At 51.2% G+C, this 24,937-nt stretch overlaps 1 protein-coding gene across 1 annotated transcript in view; it reads right to left on the reverse strand.

Annotated features, from left to right (window-relative positions):
* Positions 1-24,937, reverse strand: part of EFHC2 (EF-hand domain containing 2) — a 232,677-nt gene that overhangs the window by 181,422 nt on the left and 26,318 nt on the right. Inside the window, exon 2 of the mRNA XM_063955627.1 lies at positions 11,645-11,833. Within this exon, the coding sequence (XP_063811697.1) occupies positions 11,645-11,833 (189 nt within the window). The remainder of the gene's footprint in view (positions 1-11,644; positions 11,834-24,937) is intronic.

The following is a 24,937-nucleotide window of genomic DNA, read 5'->3' on the forward strand; positions in this document are numbered from 1 at the left end:
GCCCTGATATATAACAGAGGTGGAAGTTCTATAGGCAGCAGAGACGGAGACCAGCCAGCCAGTCTCCCAGTGCCCTGATCACTACACGCCTCCAGCACAGCATTACAGGAGGGTCCTATAGTGCTGCCCTGAGCTAACAGGTGTGTGTACCAAGTGTACCCCATACAGTGTGCTGCGCCCTGGTGTCTCTGAGAGGGGTGAGGTCACCGTGCCGCTTTAGTATATGGCTTTTCCTTAGTACTGTACGTTACAGCCCTGCACTAGTGGTGGCAACTCTGCCCTATGTGAACCTGTGAGGTTATTTTCCTATTTACAGAATAACCGGGGAGAAGGCGGCCATATTGCGGCTCTCAAGTGAAGGCACTCTAATACACCCCCTGCTGGCGGCCACTGTGCAGGCGCAACAAATTGAAATGCCCGATCTCTAATGGGGCATATTTCTCTTAATTAAAAAAAACCTGTAACTTTCTGAAAAACCACAACCCCAAAAGGCACTTCACTGGGACATGCTCTATCTAATAAAACAAACCCCAAGTCATATATATATATATATATATATATACACACACACTCATGTATATACATGTATACACAAATACACGTATGTCCATGTTTATGTATGTATAATACATTGATAGAGTACATTATATTTATGAATTAATTGCTTCCCGATTCTGCAGCAGCATCATCAGCACCACCAGTGTTACTCACAGTCACTTCACACTGACTGCTGCACAACACATCACTTAATTTCCGGGCCGCCCGCCACCTGGTGAAGAGACATGGGAGATGAAGGACCAGCAGTGCCACGTTGAGCGGAAGTATTGTGAATTAGTTACCCACACACTCCTTGTGACACCTGCTCCCCGTCTGCCCTCCCACCCGCCGCCTGCCGTCCGGAACCCGCACTGACAAGTAAGTCTCAGCAGAATGTGTCTGCCGGCGGCTCCCAGTCCCCAGTGGTGTGGCGGCCGCGGCACACTAGGACTGAGAGACCGCAGCGGGAGGAAAGCACAGGTGGGCGGGAGGAGAGCATGGGCGGACATCACCAAGTCACATTGCAAGGTGACGCCAGTCCCCCCAGTGAGGCCGCCAACTAATGCACTCAGCATAGTATTAGCAGCAGGCAGAGGGGGGGCGGGCGCATCGGTGGTGGGAGGTACGGAAATGAGCTGCAGGCTAGGCTCCACCGATCACACACTCAGTGATCACTGTGCTACAGCAGGCGTGGCGTGCAGCGATGCTGGACATTAGGGAGTGCCTGTGCGCACCAGGCACCCCCTGTACGCACGCCTATGCGCTACCACCCCCCATATGCCACACTACATCACTATGCTATAGCCCTCCCATATGCTGCACTTCATAATTACACTATACCCCCCATACAACATACTACATCACCACACTACACTACTCACAATAAAATTAAAGCATCCCAGTTCCTCATTCTTAATGAGCTCACGTGAGTTCTCTTCCCAACGGAGCTCCAGACCAAGTAACAATGAAGACACCAGCAGCGTGTAGGGGCATGCCTGGTCCACTTGTCAGGAGAGAGCAGTCACTGGAGGGTAAGAAGGGGGCGGGGCCTAGTCCTACAGACGGGAGAGAGCACAGACAGGAGAGAGCAAGGTACAGGGGTACAAGGGGACGGCTGATGTGAAGAAGGGGGCGGGGCCTATTCTTACAGGCTTTCAAAATTCGATTTTTTTAAAAATTCGACATTTGACAAATTCGACTTTTCTGCAATGGTACAAATGCGGCAATTCGACAAAAGTATATTCAATTGAAGTTTGTAAATTCGACAACAGTGCTTTTAAACAGTAAATTCGTCATTTTCAATCCGCCACACTTTGCTGGCGGAATCTAATAAAAAAATGTAAAAACATGTTTTTTTTGCAGTTTTCTTTTTTGGTAATATCATATCTATTTATATTAGAAGGGATTAGGTACTTAGTTTGTCTTTTTTGGAGGCACAAGTATTATTTATATATTTTTTAAAAGATTATTATTATTTTTTAAATGGAATGTGAAAAACCCGTAAAAAAAATTGCGTGGAGTCCCCCCTTAAAGCATAACCAGCCTCGGGCTCTTCGAGCCGGTCCTGGTTCTAAAAATCCGGGGGAAAAACGGACAGGGGATCCCACGTATTTTTAAAACCAGCACCAGGCTCTGCGCCTGGTGCAAAAAATACGGGGGACAAAAAGAGTAGGGGTCCTTCTTATTTTTTACACCAGCATCGGGCTCCACTAGCTGGACAGATAATGCCACAGCCGGGGGTCACTTTTATACAGTGCCCTGCGGCCATGGCATTAAATATCCAACTAGTCACCCCTGGCCCGGGTACCCTGGGGGAGTGGGGACCCCTTCAATCAAGGGGTCCCCCCCCCCAGCCACCCAAGGGCCAGGGGTGAAGCCCGAGGCTGTCCCCCCCATAAAAGGGCTGCGGATGGGAGGCTGATAGCCTTGAGAAAATTGAAAGAATATTGTTTTTTCCAGTAGTATTACAAGTCCCAGCAAGCCTCCCCCGCAAGCGGGTACTTTGAGAACCACAAGTACCAGCATGCTGGAGAAAAACGGGCCCGCTGGTACCTGTAGTTCTACTGGGAAAAAAATACCCAAATAAAAACAGGACACAGACACCGTGAAAGTATAACTTTATTTCACACCTGCCGACACACACATACTTACCTATGTTGACACGAAGCAGTCGGTCCTCTTCTCCAAGTAGAATCCACGGGTAACTGTAAATAAAAGATAAATTATACTCACCTGATCCAGGTTCCAGATTAAATCCACGTACTTGGCAAAACAACAAACCGAACACACGGACCAGACGGACTGAAAGGGGTCCCATGTCCACGAATGCAGACATCCGAATCTCGCGAGAATCCGACAGCGGGATGACAACGTTCGGGCGCGCTCGGGTTAGCCGAGCGAGGCGGGAAGGTTCGAACCTGCCTCGGACCCGTGTAAAATGGGTGAAGTTCGGGGGGTTCGGATTCCGACGAACCGAACCCACTCATCACTAGTATGTACGTGTGCGTCAGGTGCCGTGCGTGCACGTACGTGTGTGTCAGGTGCCGCGCGTGTACGTACGTGTGTCAGGTGTCGTGCGTGTACGTGTGTGTGTGTCAGGTGGCGCGTACCTACATGTGTATGTCAGGTGCTGTGCATGTGTGTACGTACACGCGTGTATGTGTCAGGTGCCGCACGTGTACGTGTGTGTGTGCCAGGAGCCGCGCATGTCCATGTGTGTGGGTGTCAGGAACCGCGCGTGTACGTACATATATGTGTATGTGTGTGTGTCAGGAGCCGCGCGTGTACGTACATGTGTGTATGTGTGTCAGGTGCCACACGTGTATGTACGTGTGTGTGTGTGTGTGTGTGTGTGTGTCAGGTGCCGCGCGTGTACGTACGTGTGTGCCTGGAGCCGCGCGTGTACATACATGTGTGTGTGTGTGTGTCTCAGGTGCTGCACGTGTATATGTGTGTATCTCAGGGGCTTCATTTGTATGCGTCAGCTGCCACGTGGGTGTCAGGTGTTGAGAGTGTATGTGTTTGTGTCAGGTGTCGCATCTGCATGTGTGCGACTGTCAGGTGCTGCGCGTGTATGTGTGTGTCAGGTGCTGCATGTATATATGTGTGTGTTAGGTGCTGTTCATGTATGTGGGAGTGGCAGGTGCTGCATGTGTATATATGTGTGAGTAGCAGGTGCTGCATGTGTATATGATTGTGTGTCAGGTGCTGTGCGTGCGTGCGTTAAATGCCACATGTATATATGTGTCAGGTGCTGCCTGTGTGTGTGTCAGGTGCTGCATGTCTGTATGTGTGTGGGTGTGTCAGGTGCTGCATGTCTGTGTGTGTGGGTGTGTCAGGTGCTGCATGTCTGTGTGTGTGTGTGTGTGTGTGTGTGTGTGTGTGTGTGTCTTTCAGGTGCTGCATGTGTGTGCCAGGTGCTGCATGTCTGCGTGTGTCAGGCGCTGCATGTCTGTGTGTCAGGTGCTGCGTGTCTGCGTGTGTGTGTCAAATGCTGCGTGTGTGTCAGGTGCTGCGTGTCTTTGTGTGTGCGTGTCTGTCAGGTGCTGCATGTGTGTGTCAGGCGCTGCATGTCTGCGTGTGTGTGTGTCAGGTGCTGCGTGTCTGTGTGTCAGGTGCTGCGTGTGTGTGTGTCAGGTGCTGTGTGTGTGTGTGTGTCAGGTGCTGCGTGTGTGTGTGTGTGTCAGGTGCTGCGTGTCTGCGTGTGTGTCAGGTGCTGCGTGTGTGCGTGTGTGTGTGTCAGGTGCTGCGTGTGTGCGTGTGTGTGTGTCAGGTGCTGCGTGTGTGCGTGTGTGTCAGGTGCACATCCCAGTTCCTCATTCTTAATGAGCTCACGTGAGTTCTCTCCCCAACGGAGCTCCAGACCAAGTAACAATGAAGACACCAGCAGCGTGTAGGGGGCAGGCCTGGTCCACTTGTCAGGAGAGAGCAGTCACTGGAGGGTAAGAAGGTGGCGGGGCCTAGTCCTACAGACGGGAGAGAACACAGACAGGAGAGAGCAAGGTACAGGGGTAGAAGGGGACGGCTGATGTGAAGAAGGGGGCGGGGCCTATTCTTACAGGCTTTCAAAATTCGACTTTTTAAAATTCGTCATTTGACAAATTCGACTTTTCTGCAATGGTACAAATGCAGCAATTCGACAAAAGTATATTCAATTGAAGTTTGTAAATTCGACAACAGTGCTTTTAAACAGTAAATTCGTCATTTTCAATCCGTCACACTTTGCAGGCGGAATCTAATAAATAAAAGTTGTTGTTTTTTTGGTAATAGCATATCTATATTAGAAGGGATTAGGTACTTGGTTTGTCTTTTTTGGAGGCACAAGTATTATTTATATATTTTTTAAAAGATTATTATTTTTTTAAATGGAATGTAAAAAACCCGGAAAAAAAAATTGCGTGGGGTCCCCCCTCCAAAGCATAACCAGCCTCGGGCTCTTCGAGCCGGTCCTGGTTCTAAAAATCCGGGGGAAAAACGGACAGGGGATCCCCCGTATTTTTAAAACCAGCACCGGGCTCTGCGCCTGGTGCTGGTGCAAAAAATACGGGGGACAAAAAGAGTAGGGGACCCCCGTATTTTTTACACCAGCATCGGGCTCCACTAGCTGGACAGATAATGCCACAGCCGGGGGTCACTTTTATACAGTGCCCTGCGGCCGTGGCATTAAATATCCAACTAGTCACCCCTGGCCGGGGTACCCTGGGGGAGTGGGGACCCCTTCAATCAAGGGGTCCCCCCCCCCCAGCCACCCAAGGGCCAAGGGTGAAGCCCGAGGCTGTCCCCCCCATCCAAGGGCTGCGGATGGGAGGCTGATAGCCTTGAGAAAATTGAAAGAATATTGTTTTTTCCAGTAGTACTACAAGTCCCAGCAAGCCTCCCCCGCAAGCTGGTACTTTGAGAACCACAAGTACCAGCATGCGGGAGAAAAACGGGCCCGCTGGTACCTGTAGTTCTACTGGAAAAAAAATACCCAAATAAAAACAGGACACAGACACCGTGAAAGTATAACTTTATTTCACACCTGCCGACACACACATACTTACCTATGTTGACACGAAGCAGTCGGTCCTCTTCTCCAAGTAGAATCCACGGGTACCTGAAAATAAAAGATAATTATACTCACCTGATCCAGGTTCCAGATTAAATCCACGTACTTGGCAAAACAACAAACCGAACACCCGGACCAGACGGACTGAAAGGGGTCCCATGTTTACACATGGGACCCCTTTCCACGAATGCAGACATCCGAATCTCGTGAGAATCCGACAGCGGGATGATGACGTTCGGGCGCGCTTGGGTTAGCCGAGCAAGGCGGGAAGGTTCGAACCTGCCTCGTGTAAAAGGGGTGAAGTTCGGGGGGTCCGGATTCCGACGAACCGAACCCACTCATCACTAGTATGTGCGTGTCAGGCGCTGCGTGTGAGTGTGTTAGGCGCTGCGTGTGAGTGTGTGTGCGTGTCAGGCGCTGCCTGTGAGTGCGTGTGTGTGTCAGGCGCTGCGTGTGAGTGCGCGTGTCTGTCAGGCGCTGCGTGTGAGTGCGTGTGCGCATGTCTGTCAGGTGCTGCGTGTGAGTGCGTGTGCGCGTGTCTGTCAGGTGCTGCGTGTGAGTGCGCGTGTCTGTCAGGCGCTGCGTGTGTCAGGCGCTGCGTGTCTGTGTCTGTCAGGCGCTGCGCGTCTGTGTGTGTCAGGCGCTGCGCGTCTGTGTGTGTGTCAGGCGCTGCGCGTCTGTGTGTGTGTGTCAGGCGCTGCGCGTCTGTGTCAGGTGCTGCGCGTCTGTGTGTGTGTGTGTGTCAGGTGCTGCGCGTCTGTGTGTGTGTGTCAGGTGCTGCGTGCCTGTGTGTGTCAAGCGCTGCGCGTCTGTGTGTGTCAGGCGCTGCACGTCTGTGTGTGTGTGTCAGGTGCTGCGTGTGAGTGTGTGCGTGTGTCAGGTCCGTGTGAGTGTCATGTGCTGCGTCTGTGTGTGTGTGTCAGGTGCTGCCTGTGTGTGTGTGTGTCAGGTGCTGCATGTCTGTATGTGTGTGGGTGTGTCAAGTGCTGCATATTTGTGTGTGTGTGTCAGGTGCTGCATGTCTGTGTGTGTGTCTGTCAGGTGCTGCATGTCAGGCGCTGCATGTCTGCGTGTGTGTATGTGTCAGGCGCTGCATGTCTGAATGTCAGGTGCTGTGTGTGTGTGTGTGTGTGTGTGTGTGTGTGTGTGTCAGGTGCTGCGTGTGTGTGTGTCAGGTGCTGCATGTCAAGTGCTGCGTGTCTGCGTGTGTCAGGTGCTGCGTGTCTGCGTGTGCCAGGTGCTGCATGTCTGCGTGTGTCAGGTGCTGCGTGTGTGTGTCAGGTGCTGCATGTGTGTGTGTGTAAGGTGCTGCGTGTGAGTATGTCAGGTGCTGCGTGTGAGTGCATGTGTCAGGTGCGTGAGTGTGTGTGTCAGGTGCTGCGTGTGTGTGTCAGGTGCTGCGTGTGTGTGTCAGGTGCTGCGTGTGTGTGTCAGGTGCTGCGTGTGTGTGTCAGGTGCTGCGTGTGTGTGTGTGTCAGGTGCTGCGTCTGTGTGTGTCAGGCGCTGCGCATCTGTGTGTGTCAGGCGCTGCGAGTCTGTGTGTGTCAGGCGCTGCGCGTCTGTGTGTGTCAGGCGCTGCGCGTCTGTGTGTGTCAGGCGCTGCGCGTCTGTGTGTGTCAGGCGCTGCGCGTCTGTGTGTGTCAGGCGCTGCGCGTCTGTGTGTGTCAGGCGCTGCGCGTCTGTGTGTGTCAGGCGCTGCGCGTCTGTGTGTGTCAGGCGCTGCGCGACTGTGTGTGTCAGGCGCTGCGTGTGAATGTGTGCGTGTGTGTCAGGTCCGTGTGAGTGTCAGGTGATGCGTCTGGGGACGGCGGGGAGGGATGGACGGACACAGCAGGGAGGGCGGGGGGGATGGACGGACACAGCAGGGAGGGCGGCGGGGGGGATGGACGGACACAGCAGGGAGGGCGGCGGGGGGGATGGACGGACACAGCAGGGAGGGCGGGGGGGGGATGGACGGACACAGCAGGGAGGGCGGGGGGGATGGGAGGGCAGGGGGGGATGGACGGACACAGCAGGGAGGGCGGGGGGGATGGACGGACACAGCAGGGAGGGCAGGGGGGGGATGGACGGACACAGCAGGGAGGGCAGGGGGGGGATGGACGGACACAGCAGGGAGGGCGGGGGGGATGGGCGGACACAGCAGGGAGGGCGGGGGGGATGGGCGGACACAGCAGGGAGGGCGGGGGGGATGGGCGGACACAGCAGGGAGGGCGGGGGGGATGGGCGGACACAGCAGGGAGGGCGGGGGGGGATGGACGGACACAGCAGGGAGGGCGGGGGGGATGGACGGACACAGCAGGGAGGGCGGGGGGATGGACGGACACAGCAGGGAGGGCGGGGGGGATGGACGGACACAGCAGGGAGGGCGGGGGAGGATGGACGGACACAGCAGGGAGGGCGGGGGGGATGGACGGACACAGCAGGGAGAGCGGGGGGGGATGGACGGACACAGCAGGGAGGGCGGGGGGGATGGACGGACACAGCAGGGAGGGCGGGGGGGGGATGGACGGACACAGCAGGGAGGGCGGGGGGGGATGGACGGACACAGCAGGGAGGGCGGGGGGGATGGACGGACACAGCAGGGAGGGCGGGGGGGATGGACGGACACAGCAGGGAGGGCGGGGGGGTGGACGGAAACAGCAGGGAGGGCGGGGGGGGGATGGACGGACACAGCAGGGAGGGCGGGGGGGGATGGACGGACACAGCAGGGAGGGCGGGGGGGGGATGGACGGACACAGCAGGGAGGGCGGGGGGGATGGACGGACACAGCAGGGAAGGCGGGGGGGATGGACGGATACAGCAGGGAGGGCGGGGGGGGTGGACGGACACAGCAGGGATATGGACGGACACAGCAGGGAGGGCGGGGGGGATGGACGGACACAGCAGGGAGGGCGGGGGGGATGGACGGACACAGCAGGGAGGGCGGGGGGGGGGGGTGGACGGACACAGCAGGGTGGGCGGGGATGGACGGACACAGCAGGGAGGGCGGGGGGGGGGTGGACAGACACAGCAGGGATATGGACGGACACAGCAGGGAGGGCGGGGGGGATGGACGGACACAGCAGGGAGGGCGGGGGGGATGGACGGACACAGCAGGGAGGGCGGGGGGGGGGTGGACGGACACAGCAGGGAGGGCGGGGGGGGGGGGTGGACGGACACAGCAGGGAGGGCGGGGGGGGATGGACGGACACAGCAGGGAGGGCGGCGGGGGGATGGACGGACACAGCAGGGAGGGCGGGGGGGATGGACGGACACAGCAGGGAGGGCGGGGGGGGATGGATGGACACAGCAGGGAGGGCGGGGGGGGGGGGTGGACGTACACAGCAGGGAGGGCGGGGGGGGGTGGACGTACACAGCAGGGAGGGCGGGGGGATGGGCGTACACAGCAGGGAGGGCGGGGGGGATGGGCGTACACAGCAGGGAGGGCGGGGGGGGGATGGGCGGACACAGCAGGGAGGGCGGGGGGGTGGGCGGACACAGCAGGGAGGGCGGGGGGGTGGGCGTACACAGCAGGGAGGGCGGGGGGGATGGGCAGACACAGCAGGGAGGGCGGGGGGGGGATGGGCGGACACAGCAGGGTGGGCGGGGGGGTGGGCGTACACAGCAGGGAGGGCGGGGGGGGTGGGAGTACACAGCAGGGAGGGCGGGGGGATGGGCGTACACAGCAGGGAGGGCGGGGGGGATGGGCGGACACAGCAGGGAGGGCGGGGGGGGTGGGCGTACACAGCAGGGAGGGCGGGGGGGGTGGGCGTACACAGCAGGGAGGGCAGGGGGGATGGGCGTAGACAGCAGGGAGGGCGGGGGGGGATGGGCGTAGACAGCAGGGAGGGCGGGGGGGATGGGCGTAGACAGCTGGGAGGGCGGGGGGGGTGGGCGTAGACAGCTGGGAGGGCGGGGGGGGTGGGCGTAGACAGCAGGGAGGGCGTAGACAGCTGGGAGGGCGTAGACAGCTGGGAGGGCGGGGGGGGTGGGCGTAGACAGCAGGGAGGGCGTAGACAGCAGGGAGGGCGGGGGGGGATGGGCGTAGACAGCAGGGAGGGCGGGGGGGGATGGGCGTAGACAGCAGGGAGGGCGGGGGGGGATGGGCGTAGACAGCAGGGAGGGCGGGGGGGGATGGGCGTAGACAGCAGGGAGGGCGGGGGGGGATGGGCGTAGACAGCAGGGAGGGCGGGGGGGGATGGGCGTAGACAGCAGGGAGGGCGGGGGGGATGGGCGTAGACAGCAGGGAGGGCGTAGACAGCAGGGAGGGCGGGGGGGGATGGGCGTAGACAGCAGGGAGGGCGGGGGGATGGGCGTAGACAGCAGGGAGGGCGGAGGACGGACACGGCAGGACGGACACAGCAGGCCGGATGGACACAGCAGGCCGGGCGGACACAGCAGGGCGGGCGGACACAGCAGGGCGGGCGGGCGGCCGGGCACAGCAGGGCGGGCACAGCATCGGAGGACGGACACAGCAGGCCGGGCGGACACGGCCGGGCGGGCAGGCGGGGGACGGACACAGCAGGGCGGCCGGGCGGGCGGACACAGCAGGGCGGCCGGGCGGGCGGACACAACAGGGCGGGAGAAGTATAAGAAAAATAAGAAAGGATGGCATACATCCTGCCGACGCTCCCGCTGAGTTAAGTGGGCCCGGCTTTATTATTTTGCCCTGAAATTTGGCATGCACCAGCGGGTGACGATTCTACACGTCCATGCCAAATTTCAGCTCGGTACGTCCAATCAGTTTTGAGGTGTAGCCCCTCAAACACCATGCCCCCATCTCAGAAGTTCCCTATGGGAGAATTCCGTTTGTTCGATTCAGCCTTAATATAAGGGCACGACCGTGCCCTTATAATATATGTAAAACATTAAAACCTCCTGCCTAATATATATATATATGGGCATCTAGTCAGGTGTCCCCCACCATCTCACTGACCACCCATCCCAGTGTCTCCCCCCTTCCCTCCCCAACCAGCCCATTGCCCCATTTAACTACCACCCTGCTAGAACCCCCAGACCGCAAATCTCATTGTCCCCCTCATTTAGCCTAGTGTACCCCCTTCTCCTTCTTAATTTTCCCCCTCCCCTCACCATCTCACTGCCCTTCTTCCCATCCAGCCCAGTGCCCCCATCACAATAGCCCCCCCCCCCCCCCACCCCCCCCCTGTCGCTCTGTATGTCACTTCTATTCTCCATGTATTTTCACTGTTATGTATATCAGTGTATTTATTACTGTGTCACGCTTATGTATATCTGTCACTGGGGCAATTCAGTTGTCTTTTTGCATAGTGCTGATTAAGGGCACTCAAATTGTTTTTTGGACTCCCATTAATTACCATGCTTGTCGTGCCTAAAAACACCACCTATACCTGTCTAAAGTCCTGGTTAGAGCACCCAAATTGCTATTAGGTTGCCCAAACCACTGATTTTTTTTTGTACATTTCTGCACATTCTCTCACTGTCACCCACTGCCTCTCACTGGCATCACCCACTGCCTCACCCTATTGTACCATCCCTGTCACTCACTGCCCCTCACCCTCTATCTTTCACACAATGCTTGTCACCCTCTCCTGTCACTCTCTGCTTCTCCCTGTCACCCACTGCTTCTCCGTCTCCCAATATATATCTCTCCGTGTCACCCTCTGCCTCTCCCCATCATCTACTGCCTCTCTTTGTCACCCTCTGCCAGTCAGAACATGCTCTGCGCGTGTGCACTGGGCAGGAAATCAGCAGTATGCGATCGCATCTCTAATGCAATCCATACTGAATAAGGCCCTAAGTCCCAACATTATTACCTTAAAATAAGGATTTTCCCTGACTTTGCCCCTGCTCTCAGGCTGCGAGAAAAAGGCAGATCTAATTCCTATTGAAATTACCACAACTGAATTTCATTTAGACAACCGAATAGGAAAACCTAGTGGCTGTGGGAAAAACCCTGTGACGTAGGGTTTTTGAAAAATACAGTCGCAATTGAATATGCATCCATAATTAGGAAACAGGAACATGTAAAAACCTGGTAATATGAAATTCAAATAAGTCTTAGCTAATATAGTAAAAGTAAAAGGAATAACACACACAAACCTGTTTGTCAAAGGCTACCCAAGATGGCGAGTCACTGCCCACTCCTGGGGGATAAACACTGACGTTAGGCTTTAATTTCTGTCCAATACGAGGCTCTCCCCCAATACCTGGCTTTTCTTCTCCCAGCAACATAGAGATGTCATTGCTGTAGCCGAAGTGTTGGGACTTGTGGAACTTTTCTTTCCCTAACTGAAAATGCATATTAGAAAATGTGAGTGTTACTTATAGTGTAGATCTAAATATAAACTGTAGATGACAAAATGCACTGTCTCTGTATTTTGTTAAAAAATATTACACTTATTAAAATATGTTGAACAGTTACATTTAAAAGAACTGTAGTTCCAGTCAGAAGACTGTGTGGCAGATGTGTTAACCTGGAGAAGGCATAAGGAAGTGATAAACCAGTGATAAGTGCAAGGTGATAAACGCACCAGCCAATCAGCTCCAATATGTAAATTAACAGTTAGGATTGGCTGATGCGTTTATCACCTTGCTCTTATCACTGGTTTATCACTTCCTTATGCAATCTCCAGGCTTAATACATCTGTCCCTGTATTTGAAGTATTTAGGTGTCTAAATATTAAACAGATTTGTTGACAAGGAGGTTTGCCACATTGTTTCTGTAATGTGGCTATCAACTGCAAAAGCAGTCCCATTACCCCTCTATGGGGAATACAATAATTGCCAATTTTACCAAGATCTAAAAGCTTAGCTTTTCAGGCATAGGCCACCGTCTTCAGATGGTGTTAGCCGATTATGGCCTATTGCATGGGTCTTCAACCTGCAGCCCTCCAGCTACTGTGGAACTACATATCCCAGCATGCCCTGCCTCATTTTTAGCATGGCTTAATAGCAAATCTGTGCAGGGTATGCTGGGATGTGTAGTTCCACAGCAGCAGAAGGACCGCAGGTTAAAGACCCATGGACTATGGGCTACTGTATCACAATTTTTTGGGGAGGGTGAACCGATTTTATTCATCTCTGATATGTCATCATCAGAACCCATTTGCAGTTAGAGGTATGGCTATAAAATAATGAGACTGTACTTGTAAAAAATAAACCATACAGCCCGAGTTAAAAGGGAGTGGGAGAACATTGACCTTGGACTATCCCAAAACTGTTTTGCACGTTTCACCCCTCTTGCACAGATAGTTTGCTGTTACACAGTGTTCAGAGAAGTTGTGTTTTTCCTGTGCATCGTAATAATAATGAATTCAAAAGCAGAGCAACGTGTTAACTTTAAAAAAAAATTAAAATTGAACCGAATCTTTCCGTATGCTAAACGAGGCTTACCGGTGATTGGATGTCAAATGCATGGGTGTTTGAGTGGCACAAAAGATTTAGTGACGGTCATGAGGATTATGTTGAAGGTTATTAACGTCCTAGAAGGACTTGCACATCAAAAACAAATGAAATTGTGAAAACATTGTTCGAACTGACCATCAACTCAGTATCCGAATGATAGCAGAAATGGTAAACATCGACAAAGAAACTGTTCCATTAGTTAATAATACCTCAGTCCATATCAAGATCTAGTTGGCAGGTAAATGTAGCAGCGTCCAAAGGAGTAACAGAATCAGGACTGTAACCAGTGGTGTGCCAATGGTGCCTGGCACACAGCACATATGCACTATGGGTGCTGGGCTGCGCCGCCACATTGTGATGTCCATCCAGCCACCCGCCTGCCCACCGTCATCGCTCAGCTCAGCAGCACATAGCTCGGCTACCTCTTCTCACATAGGGAGCCAGGCAGTGCTGCAGCTTGTCCGCTTTCCCTCCCGGTGAAGAGAGATGACATCTCTCCCAGCCCATCCCCACTGCCCTGCACTGCGAAGAGCCGCAGCATAGGGCGGGAAGGACAAGAGGACTGCCGGCTAGTCAAAGGTAAGTATAACACACACTCTCTCTCTCATACTCTGTAGCCGTAATGTGTAAAAAGGGGACTCTGTCTGCCGTAATTTGTCAAAAGGAAACTCGGTCTGCCGTAATGTGTCCAAAGGGGATTTTGCCTGCCATAATGTACTCTGTCTGCCGTAATGTGTAAAAAGGGGATTCTGCCTGCGGTAATGTGTCAAAAGGGGATTCTGCCTGCCGTAATGTGTAAAAAGGGGACTCTGCCTGCCGTAATGTGTAAAAAGGGGTCTCAAATTGCCGTAATGTGTAAAAGAGTCTCTGCCTACCATAATGTGTAAAAAGTGGACTCTGCCTGCCGTAATGTGTAAAAAGGTGGCTCTGCCTGGCGTAATAAGAGGGCTCTGCCTGGTGTAATGTGTGAAAAGAGGACCCTGCCTGGCGTAATGTGTAAAAAGTGGGCTCTGTCTGGAGTAATGTGTATAAGGAGCTCTACCTGATGTAATGTGTATAAGTGGCACTACTGCATACCTCCCAACATGACTCTCTCCAGGAGGGACAGAATGCTCTGCTCCTGGACTTCCCTCTTAATTAAAAATTGCCATCACCCTTGCTGAAACACCTTTCTTACTCATTAACCTGTTCAACACAGGTGCCTGCAATCATACATTAAGAGGGAAGTCCAGAAGCAGAGCATTCTATCCTTCCTGGATAGGGTCATGTTGGGAGATATGCGACTGTGTGGAGTAATTTGAATAATGGAGGCTACTATGCGATGTACTATGAGTTGGTATCATTTTGTGACCACGCCCCTTCCCCATGAAGCCATGCCCCTATATATTTTTGCACGCGCCGAAGACGTGCACTGTCACGATTTTAAATATTTCTGGCACAGGGCACTAAAATGTCTAGTTATGGCTCTGGGCAGAATAATTATATAATCCCGCTTTTTACTGGTCAAAATCCACCCAGTTTCATCAGAAAAGTGTCCTGCATGTGGCCTGAATACTATTTTATAACCTCTTAATGAGGTCATTGTTAACAGCTACATATACATGCAATTACATTATCTTTTCCGTCCAACAAAATCTAACTATAAAAATGTTAATGGCAATGTTATTTATAACCTAACATATGGTGAATATTGGGAGTTAATTCTCACTTATATCAAAGTTCATAGAATTTCTAATATAAAATACCTCACAAAGCTCTGGTCACATGCCCATCAGTATTGCTTTTTCCAAGGCTTATAAACCTTTTACCAGCTGATTGGCTGCTCTGGGTCACATGGGGCAGCAACCACAGCTCTAAAAAGCAGGACTGTTTGAACGGTTGGGATGTGTGCTATGGGGGTCAATCCGACCAGTTTGCACGCAGTGGTGCGAACGGGTCAGAACTGCGCATGCGCAGCGGACGCATTGTGCATGCGCGGCGTTGCCCGACGATGGCAGTGACGCCGCCAGCGGAAAAAGTGATCACAGCGGCGATCGCAAGAAGACTGACAGGCGGGAGGTGTTCCGGGCCGTCAACTGACCGTTTTCCAGGAGTGGTGAGGTGAACGCAGACGTGTCCAGGCGTTTGGAGGGCGGATGTCTGACATCAATCCCGGTACCTTCGTCGCTGGATCAGTCGTACAGGGTAAGTAAGTCTGACCCTGGTCTCGTTTTGCAGGAAACTTTTTTAGCATAGCAGGGCTGCACAAGCGATCGCAGCCCTGCTATGCTAAAATACACTCCCCCATAGACGGTGTCAAGTTGATCGCACGAGCAGCAACAAGTTGCTATGTGCGATCAACTCAGAATGATGGCCAATGTCCCAGAGATAGGGCAAACAGCCTATGTTCCAGGGGAGTTTGAAACTTTACTGATAGGCAATTCAAATATTGCAATTTGTTCATATTTAAAGTGGCATTATTAAATTATGTGATTTACTTAATTGGAAATTAATTTATGCTGTTTTGTGCTGTATGAAAAAAGATGATATTGTGTAACTTAAATTGAAAATGATATTTGGATGTTTTTGTTTTAAATAAAAAATGTAAATGTTACTTTTGTATTTTTACTGTATTTAATAGTTTTACTGTTTTTATTTATAAATTAAGTATATTATTTATATCAAGATATACCACCTTTGACTGATTTTCATCCAAACCTCCCCTACTAGTACATCAGTGGAGGACTATCAGCAGTGGTCCAAAACAATGGTCATAAGCAGGGGCGGACTGGTGCTATTAAACAGCCCTCTAGTATCATAGCTTTGTAAAAAGTTTATGGCCTTGCGTCATGAGGGTGTGGCCACATCTCACTGGGGCATGGCCATGTGTCACTGGGGTGTGTCCCCCACTGTTTTCACGGGGAGTGCCAGGAGCCATGGGGGTGCTACGTGGACTTGTGGCACACACCCGGGTCTCTGTTGCCTTGCTTTTAGGGCAAACTGGCCCATCAGGCCATCGCCCTTTCTGGCCAGTCTGGCTGTGGTCATAAGTCATTTTGCCCTTTACTTACACCAAAACCTGGGGGTGGGGTGTTAGGGCTTGATTGCAATTATCAGACACACATGGATACTTACCATTCATAAGGAAAGATGCTAGGCTGAACAGCAGCCTGGCTGAACAGGGTTGTATTAGAAGGGTTGTTTTAAAAGGGTTAATAAAATATTACAATATAGACTTACCCAGGACTTACCAGAACGAAAACAGACGGAAACATCCAACCAACGTTGCAACAAAACAACCACCCTTCCTTTCATCCTCAATCAAAGTCATCTGTGCATTTAACCGTATGTACATATCTTTCCAACTATAATCCTCATGACCTCTAAGAACAGAATGCAACCAATTTTGTATAAAACCAGTTACATTGTGATTTGCATGTGACTGTTGTCACACACCAGAGGCGGCGTTCGCCGCACTTACCCCTGCCTGTCTGCTGATCGGTGTTGCGGCCTCTGCCTTCGGTGGGCCGTGGGCTCCGGCGTCTGGCTGGCGCGGCTCCCGGCGGTTCTCCGGGGCATGGGCGCCGCCATGACACCCGGCTTCACGTGGACGGGGGGGGGGCGGGGGCTGGGGGTGATGTCATCAGACTGCTCCGCCAATCCAGCGGTGGCGGGGAATTCAAAGTCAGACGCCGGACGGAGCCTCAGTGCCTGAGTATCGTCTTTCCCTGACGTAGATGCCAGCGCTCTTGTTCCCGGCAAGGATCTCTGCAGTTCTACTCCAGTGTCCCCGGCATTTCCAGTCTGCCAGTCCGCTGCACCGGTTCCAGTGTACTCAGCGGCCGGTATATCTCTCTGTGATCCAGTCACTAGTGCTTCTAGGAATCAGCGTGGCTGCGGGTCTAAATCACCGTTCTCAAGTTCTACAACTTAACAGCGTCTAAAACCCCTGCACTTCAGTTCCTCACATCATCAGCGTCTCAGTCACCGTTCTCAAGTTCTACAAATTAACAGCGTCTAAAACCCCTGCACTTCAGTTCTTCACATCATCAGCGTCTCTGTCACCGCTTACAAGTTCTTTTTCCATCTGTGCCTTTATCATCATTTTTAAGTTATCAGTGACTTTTAAATATCACCCACAGTTTCTCCAGTTACCAGTATCTCAAATCCTGCTCATAAAACCCTTCAGTGGGTCTGGACATTTACCCCTTTTGTCATTTGACTTTAAGTTGTTTTCCCTACAATAAAACTCATCAATATTTCATCTAACTCCATTGTCAGCGTCCTGTATGAGGAAATCCTATATTAGGCCTCCCCTTTTCCGGCTCAGTTGTGGTTCCTCTTCCCAACCATCAGAAGAGTCCCCGAGTTCACAACACCCTCAGTCTAGGCCAGTGACAGTATACTCAGGCCACATGGACCCGGGGAATCGAAACCCAGAGGCAAGCACCATGCAGGACCTGGTTTCCCGAGTACAGAGTCAGGAAGCAGCACAGAATCAGGTGATGCATTATCTCCAGGAGTTATCTGGCCGGCTGGATCAAATCCAGACTTCGCTGGCTTCAGTGGTCCCAGCTCCAGTTCCAGTATCCGCACCAGTGGTTGTATCTGGCAACGTTCCCTCCTTGTCTGGAACCAGGTCACGCCTTCAGCTTCCCACTCCTCCTCGTTATAACGGGAATCCGAAAAATTGCCGTGGATTCCTCAATCAGTGTGAGGTACACTTCGAACTCCTCTCACATAACTTCCCTACTGATCGGTCTAAAGTGGCATACATTATCTCTTTGCTTGAGGGTTCAGCGTTGGAGTGGGTGTCACCGTTGTGGGAGCGATCAGATCCGTTAGTCTCTAGTTATACCAACTTCATTACATCGTTCCGAAGGATCTTTGATGAGCCTGGCCGCACGACTGCTGCCTCGGCTGACTTGCTCCGAGTTCGACAAGGCTCTCGTACAGTGGGACAGTATGTAATTCATTTTCAAACTATAGCTTCTGAACTGAGCTGTGTCACAACTGAGGGCTGATGACCGTGACTGGGAGCCTCAGCTGTAGGGGCTGACGGGTACTTGAACTTAGGAGGAGCCATGGGACTCCTGGACATGCGTAAAGACAGTAGCAAGGATGCCCGAAGGCGTGACCACGACAACTGGAAATATCTTTCAGTGATTTTATTAAATGAAAAGTCAGAAAACGTGAAAAAACAATAGAAAGTCACAAGTGGAAATTTAGGTGTGCAACTGGTTAATACGAGTAACCTGGAATGTAGAGAAAAGTTCTGTAAACTGTAAATGAAGCTAGGGTTCACTGGAAAATTGAAATAGAAACTGGAGTGCGCTGGAAAACTGTAGTTGTTGAAGAGTGGCTGCTGGAAAGCCGGAATACAAACACAGGTGAATAAGGTGATGTTGTAGAGGGTTAATCACAGTGGTGTCGTGTTACCACAGAGTGTAACACAGAGGAGTCAGGCTTGAATGCAGGAGAGTTCACTGAAGAATCTGTAGAAGACTGCACACAGGAACCACTGGAGACAAATGAAGCACTGCAGAGAAAGTCCATGGAAGAACTGCTCACTGGAAACACTGAAGACCATTGAAGCACTGACATCCTTCAGTGCTGGGACAGGCTATTTAAACCCACAGGTTAGCAGGGATTGGTGGGCAATAAACCAGAGACCAGAGTGCAGCTGCTGTGTAATCAGGCTGGGAGCAGAGTGCAGCTGATTGGCTGAAAAGTAACATGTGATGAAAACAAACATGGCTGCGCCCATGTTTGAACTTGGAGGGAAAGACTGTTTGTAACTTGCATGTGAGTTTAACCATGAAGCTGCCAGAATCACAGTAAAGAGATTTGAGACAATGAGATGCAGCATGCTGCACACAGACAGTGCAGATGGAATCCAGGCTTGGGACACTGGGACAGTCTCAGGAGGCATTTGGAAGGTAAATACTAATAAGGAATTACCTGGATCGTGACAGTACCCTCCCCTTTAGGAGTGGCCCCAGGACATTTCTTAGGCTTAGGAAGAAATCTGGCGTGGAAAGCCTGAAGCAACTGGATTGCTAGAAGTCCTCCCAATCTTCTTCATCTGAAAGGACTGAGGAATAACATGTAGAAGGTTCCTTTCCTGGATTAGAAGTACGAGAAAATCGTGCTTTTGAAGCTAGCACTCCACTAAGTCTTAAATTAAATATTGTTCTAGAACGAGGACTTTTCATACAGAGACCTGTAGAGCTTTTAGGTAATTCTGGAACCTCTTCATGCGTGAAAGCATAACAGGAAAGAGCAGGACCTCCCATAATGTAGCTTGAGTCATCAACAAATTCACCTTCGGAACCTGAATTGAATCCTGATGAACTTGAACTGGCTGGAACCAGAGGAGTCTTTGGACTGACGGATAGGACTTGATTAGATTCGAAGGTGCTGGAATCGGCTGGAACCGAAGGAGTCAGAATCCGGTTGGAACCGGAATGAGTGGTATCCAAGTGTTCAGTTAGACCATCCTGGACCAGGTCCATGCTGGATGCCAACAGGGTGGTGCTCTCTGAAAACGGCAAACAGGAGTTCATAACTGCATCTGTAGCACAAAAATTTCCATCTGGGAACTCGGCTCTGGATACTTCCCTTGGGGCTGAAATTTCGGTGACCCCTCCTGGGGTTGGCGAATCAGACACCTCTCTCAGGGTTGTTTTCTCCAGCACCCCTCCTGGGGTTGACAGATCAGAAACTCCTTTTTGAGAAGACTCATATGCCCCTAGTAGAGCTTGAACATTGGATACCTTTCCTGGAGCTGTAGAAACAGACGCCCCATCTTGGGTTGCAGAATTAGATTTTCCTTTGGTGAAGAAAGTCTCATTAAATCTCTTTTGTTTCCCGGAATTGGAAATGGGGCTCCTGGACACAGGACCCCAATTGTAGAATTGGGTTTTTCTTTGATCAACTTTTATATTTTTCTTGACCGGCTCAGAAGGAGCTGAAGATTCCACATAGGAAGGTTTGTAACTATGAATGCTGTGATGTGGAGAACTATCCCACTTCCTCGGCTTACGGAGAGAACAGTCTTTAATAAAGTGATCAGAACCCCCACAGTAGAAGCAGAGTTGAAACTGCATGCGACGCTTGCGTTCCTCTTCAGAAAGTCTAGACCGTGGCTTACTCCGGAACTTATCTTTACTTGGAGCAAGGGGAAACGACTTGGACATAGAGAGATTGGCAGCTGTTGCATCTGTGTTCTCAGCAGACTGTGGGAAGGCTTTCATGGAGACGGGAGCAGAGATAATAGGAGTATCACAGAGACACTTTGAAATAACTGGAACGATGCTAGAAAGAAGGTCTTGTAACTGAACCAACAGTTGACTGAGAGTCAGGACACTGGATGCCCCTGAACCATTAAGGGTTACTTGGATTCCATCCAGCCGGGTGGAAAGGCCCTGGAGACAGCGAAAAACTTGACCCTGTGCAGCCTCCAGAAGTTCTAAGCGTGCTGCAAGTCGTTGCATCGGGTTAAACGCTTGGGCCTGGTCTCCGGCCAGATCCATTAGGTCAGTGCTTACTGTCACAACTGAGGGCTGGAGACCGTGACTGGGAGCCTCAGCTGTAGGGGCTAACGGGTACTTGAACTTAGGAGGAGCCATGGGACTCCTGGACATGCGTAAAGACAGTAGCAAGGATGCCCGAAGGCGTGACCACGACAACTGGAAATATCTTTCAGTGATTTTATTAAATGAAAAGTCAGAAAACGTGAAAAAACAATAGAAAGTCACAAGTGGAAATTTAGGTGTGCAACTGGTTAATACCAGTAACCTGGAATGTAGAGAAAAGTTCTGTAAACTGTAAATGAAGCTAGGGTTCACTGGAAAATTGAAATAGAAACTGGAGTGCGCTGGAAAACTGTAGTTGTTGAAGAGTGGCTGCTGGAAAGCCGGAATACAAACACAGGTGAATAAGGTGATGTTGTAGAGGGTTAATCACAGTGGTGTCGTGTTACCACAGAGTGTAACACAGAGGAGTCAGGCTTGAATGCAGGAGAGTTCACTGAAGAATCTGTAGAAGACTGCACACAGGAACCACTGGAGACAAATGAAGCACTGCAGAGAAAGTCCATGGAAGAACTGCTCACTGGAAACACTGAAGACCATTGAAGCACTGACATCCTTCAGTGCTGGGACAGGCTATTTAAACCCACAGGTTAGCAGGGATTGGTGGGCAATAAACCAGAGACCAGAGTGCAGCTGCTGTGTAATCAGGCTGGGAGCAGAGTGCAGCTGATTGGCTGAAAAGTAACATGTGATGAAAACAAACATGGCTGCGCCCATGTTTGAACTTGGAGGGAAAGACTGTTTGTAACTTGCATGTGAGTTTAACCATGAAGCTGCCAGAATCACAGTAAAGAGATTTGAGACAATGAGATGCAGCATGCTGCACACAGACAGTGCAGATGGAATCCAGGCTTGGGACACTGGGACAGTCTCAGGAGGCATTTGGAAGGTAAATACTAATAAGGAATTACCTGGATCGTGACAAGCTGGAATAATGATGCCCTTCGGGCTGCTTTTTGGAACGGGCTCTCGGATCGTTTAAAAGACGAATTGATTACTAGAGATCTGCCAGATTCCTTGGAACAGTTGGTTTCACTCTGTGTAAAGGTGGATCTTCGTATGCAGGAACGAGGTGGTGAACGTAGTCGGTCAGACCGGTTGAGACTCCGATCTCTTCCTTCTAAGCAAACAGTTAATTCCAGTCCAGACGAACCCATGCAGATTAATCGGTCTCGGCTGTCCCCAGAAGAGCGTCAGCGTCGGCGTGAGGGTAGACTTTGCCTCTACTGTGGAGCCGCGGATCATTTCCTCAAGTCTTGCATGTCTCGCCCGGGAAACGGGCAGTCCTAGCTTGTTCTGGAGAAGTCAAGCTAGGGGTTGTTTCTCAATCTTCTCCGGCAGCGGACTGTCTGCTTTCTGTATCTCTGTTTTCTGAGTCTGAAGTCAAAACCGTTAAGGCACTGTTGGACTCAGGAGCTGCGGGGAATTTTATTTCCCTTTCCTGCGCCCAGAATCTGGGTTTGAAGTTACAGTCGGTCGAACGACCTATTACGATAACTGCTATTAATGGTACCCAAATTCCTAATGCTCTGATTACAAGTCATACAATGCCAATCAAGCTGCAAGTGGGAGCTTTGCACCAAGAACATCTGGAGTTCCTTGTGATTCAGGAGATGTCTCACGACCTCGTCCTTGGTCTTCCCTGGCTCAAGCTTCATAACCCTCACGTCGACTGGAGGTCGACACAGATAATTTCTTGGAGTCCCTCGAATTGTCACTCGAATTGTCTTACTCCTGTCTACCCGCTTCGTGCATCGTCCAAGTCGGATGTAGAGCAGATTCAAGAGGCTTATCGGGAGTTTACAGATGTTTTTTCGGAACAGGCGGCCGATAAGTTACCACTGCATAGACCTTGGGACTGTCCTATTGAGCTTATTCCGGGGAAAATGCCACCTCGAGGTCGTACCTATCCTTTGTCAGTACCTGAGACTCAAGCCATGTCAGAATATATCAAGTCTAATCTGCAAAAGGGATTCATCCGCCCCTCTACTTCCCCAGCGGGAGCGGGCTTCTTCTTTGTGAAGAAAAAAGACGGAGGCCTGAGGCCATGTATCGATTATCGTGGTCTAAATGAAGTCACCATTAAGAATAAGTATCCCCTGCCGCTCATCACGGAGCTTTTCGATAGAGTTCGCGGAGCTCGAGTCTTCACTAAGCTCGATTTAAGGGGAGCTTATAACTTGATACATATCCGACAAGGGGACGAGTGGAAGACAGCCTTCAATACTAGGGACGGGCATTATGAGTACCTGGTAATGCCGTTTGGCCTCAGCAATGCCCCCGCCGTTTTTCAGGGATTCATTAATGAAGTCTTTCGGGACATGTTATACCTAAATGTGGTGGTATATTTGGATGATATCCTGATATTTTCGAAGAATCTCACTGAGCACAGAATACAAGTTAAGGAGGTACTCCTTCGGTTGCGAGAGAACCATCTTTACGGCAAGATTTCCAAATGCACCTTTGAGGTCCCCTCTATTTCATTTCTGGGCTACATTATTTCAGGCACGGAGTTGCGTATGGATCCGGAGAAACTTTCTGCTATTCGGGACTGGACTCAGCCTCTTTCCTTGAAAGCAGTACAACGGTTTCTAAGGTTCGCAAATTACACCGGAAGTTCATAAGGGGTTTCTCTACTATTGTGGTGCCTATTACTGCCCTAACCAAGAAGGGGGCTGACCCAAGCCATTGGTCCTCTGAAGCTGTAGCAGCGTTCGCCCAGTTGAAGGCAGCCTTTATGACTGCTGCGGTGCTTCAGCAACCAGACTTTCTAAAACCAATCTTTCTGGAGGTTGATGCTTCTACGGTAGGCATAGGTGCCGTACTTTCGCAATACGCTTCAGATGGGAAGTTACATCCATGTGGTTTCCATTCTCGCAAATTCTCCCCTGTTGAATTAAATTACACCATTGGAGACAAAGAACTGTTGCCAATAAAATCTGCCTTAGAAGAATGGAGATATCTTTTGGAAGGGGCTAAACACCTAATTACGATTTTCACGGATCACAAGAATTTACTGTATCTTAAGACGGCCCAGTGCTTGAATCCCCGTCAAGCAAGATGGGTGCTCTTTTTTGCTTGATTTTCGTTTGTCATTAAGTACCGGGCTGGAACTCTCAACACCAAGGCAGATGCCCTATCCCGTTCCTTAATGGCTTCGGATGAGGAGAATTCCGTTGAAAAGGCGTTGATCCTTAGTCCTGTCTCTATTTCTGCGGCTCCCACTGCGTTGGGTCCTCCTCCTGGAAGAATGTCTGTGCCAGCTAAATTTCGACCAAGATTGTTGCAGTGGGCTCACATTTCCAAGTTTTCTGGCCATCCGGGAGTTCAAAAGATGTGGGAATTTCTACGAAGATCTTACTGGTGGGACACTATGAAGAGGGACGTTCAAGAATATGTAAATTCGTGTCCTCAATGTGCTCAGCACAAAATTCTTCGTCTACCTCCTGCGGGGTTGTTGCACCCATTGTCCATTCCTAAGAGGCCTTGGACTCATATCTCTATGGATTTTGTTACTGAACTGCCTCTCTCTAAGGGTCATAACACCGTCTGGGTGATTATCGACCGATTCTCTAAGATGGCACATTTTGTTCCGTTGACCGGATTACCATCAGCTTCTAAGTTGGCTTTGTTATTCATTCGGGAACACTTCCGTCTGCACAGGTTACCTCTGGAAATAGTCACGGATCGAGGGGTACAGTTTACGGCAAGATTCTGGAGAGCCCTCTGCACGGCTCTACAAATAAAACTCAAGTTTTCATCTGCTTACCATCCACAGACCAATGGGCAAACTGAACGCGTCAATCAAGATCTAGAAGACTTTTCTCTGTGTTTATCTCTCCTCCTCACAAGACAATTGGGTGGAGTTGTTGCCTTGGGCCGAGTTTGCCCATAATCATCTATATCACTCCTCGACTGGTGAGTCTCCATTTTTCATTAATTACGGATTTCATCCCCAAGTTCCGGAATTACCCATTTGTCCTCCAGAAGAAGTTCCTGCTGCAGCCTCTACCCTCCGGCATTTTAGTCAAATCTGGAGTCGAGTCCATGCCAATCTCAAGAGAGTTTCCGCTCGCTATAAGTTCTTTGCGGATAGGAAGCGACGGGCAGCTCCTCAATACAAGGTTGGTGACAGGGTTTGGCTTTCTACCCGCAATCTTCGTTTAAAGGTGCCCACTATGAAGTTCGCTCCAAGGTTCATTAGTCCTTATCCCGAGTTACAAGTTTTGAATCCGGTTGCCTGCAAATTGGGATTGCCTTCCCATCTCCGGATACCAAATTCCTTCCATGTCTCTCTTCTTCGCCCTCTTGTTTTGAACCGGTTTCACTCCAAGTCCCCAAGGCCAACCTCTGCAGAGGCTGAAGAGGGTACGGACTTTGAGATCAAAGCTATACTTGATTCTCGCTATCGTCA

This window comes from Pseudophryne corroboree, chromosome 2, assembly GCF_028390025.1.
Source record: "Pseudophryne corroboree isolate aPseCor3 chromosome 2, aPseCor3.hap2, whole genome shotgun sequence".
Lineage (NCBI taxonomy): Eukaryota > Metazoa > Chordata > Amphibia > Anura > Myobatrachidae > Pseudophryne > Pseudophryne corroboree.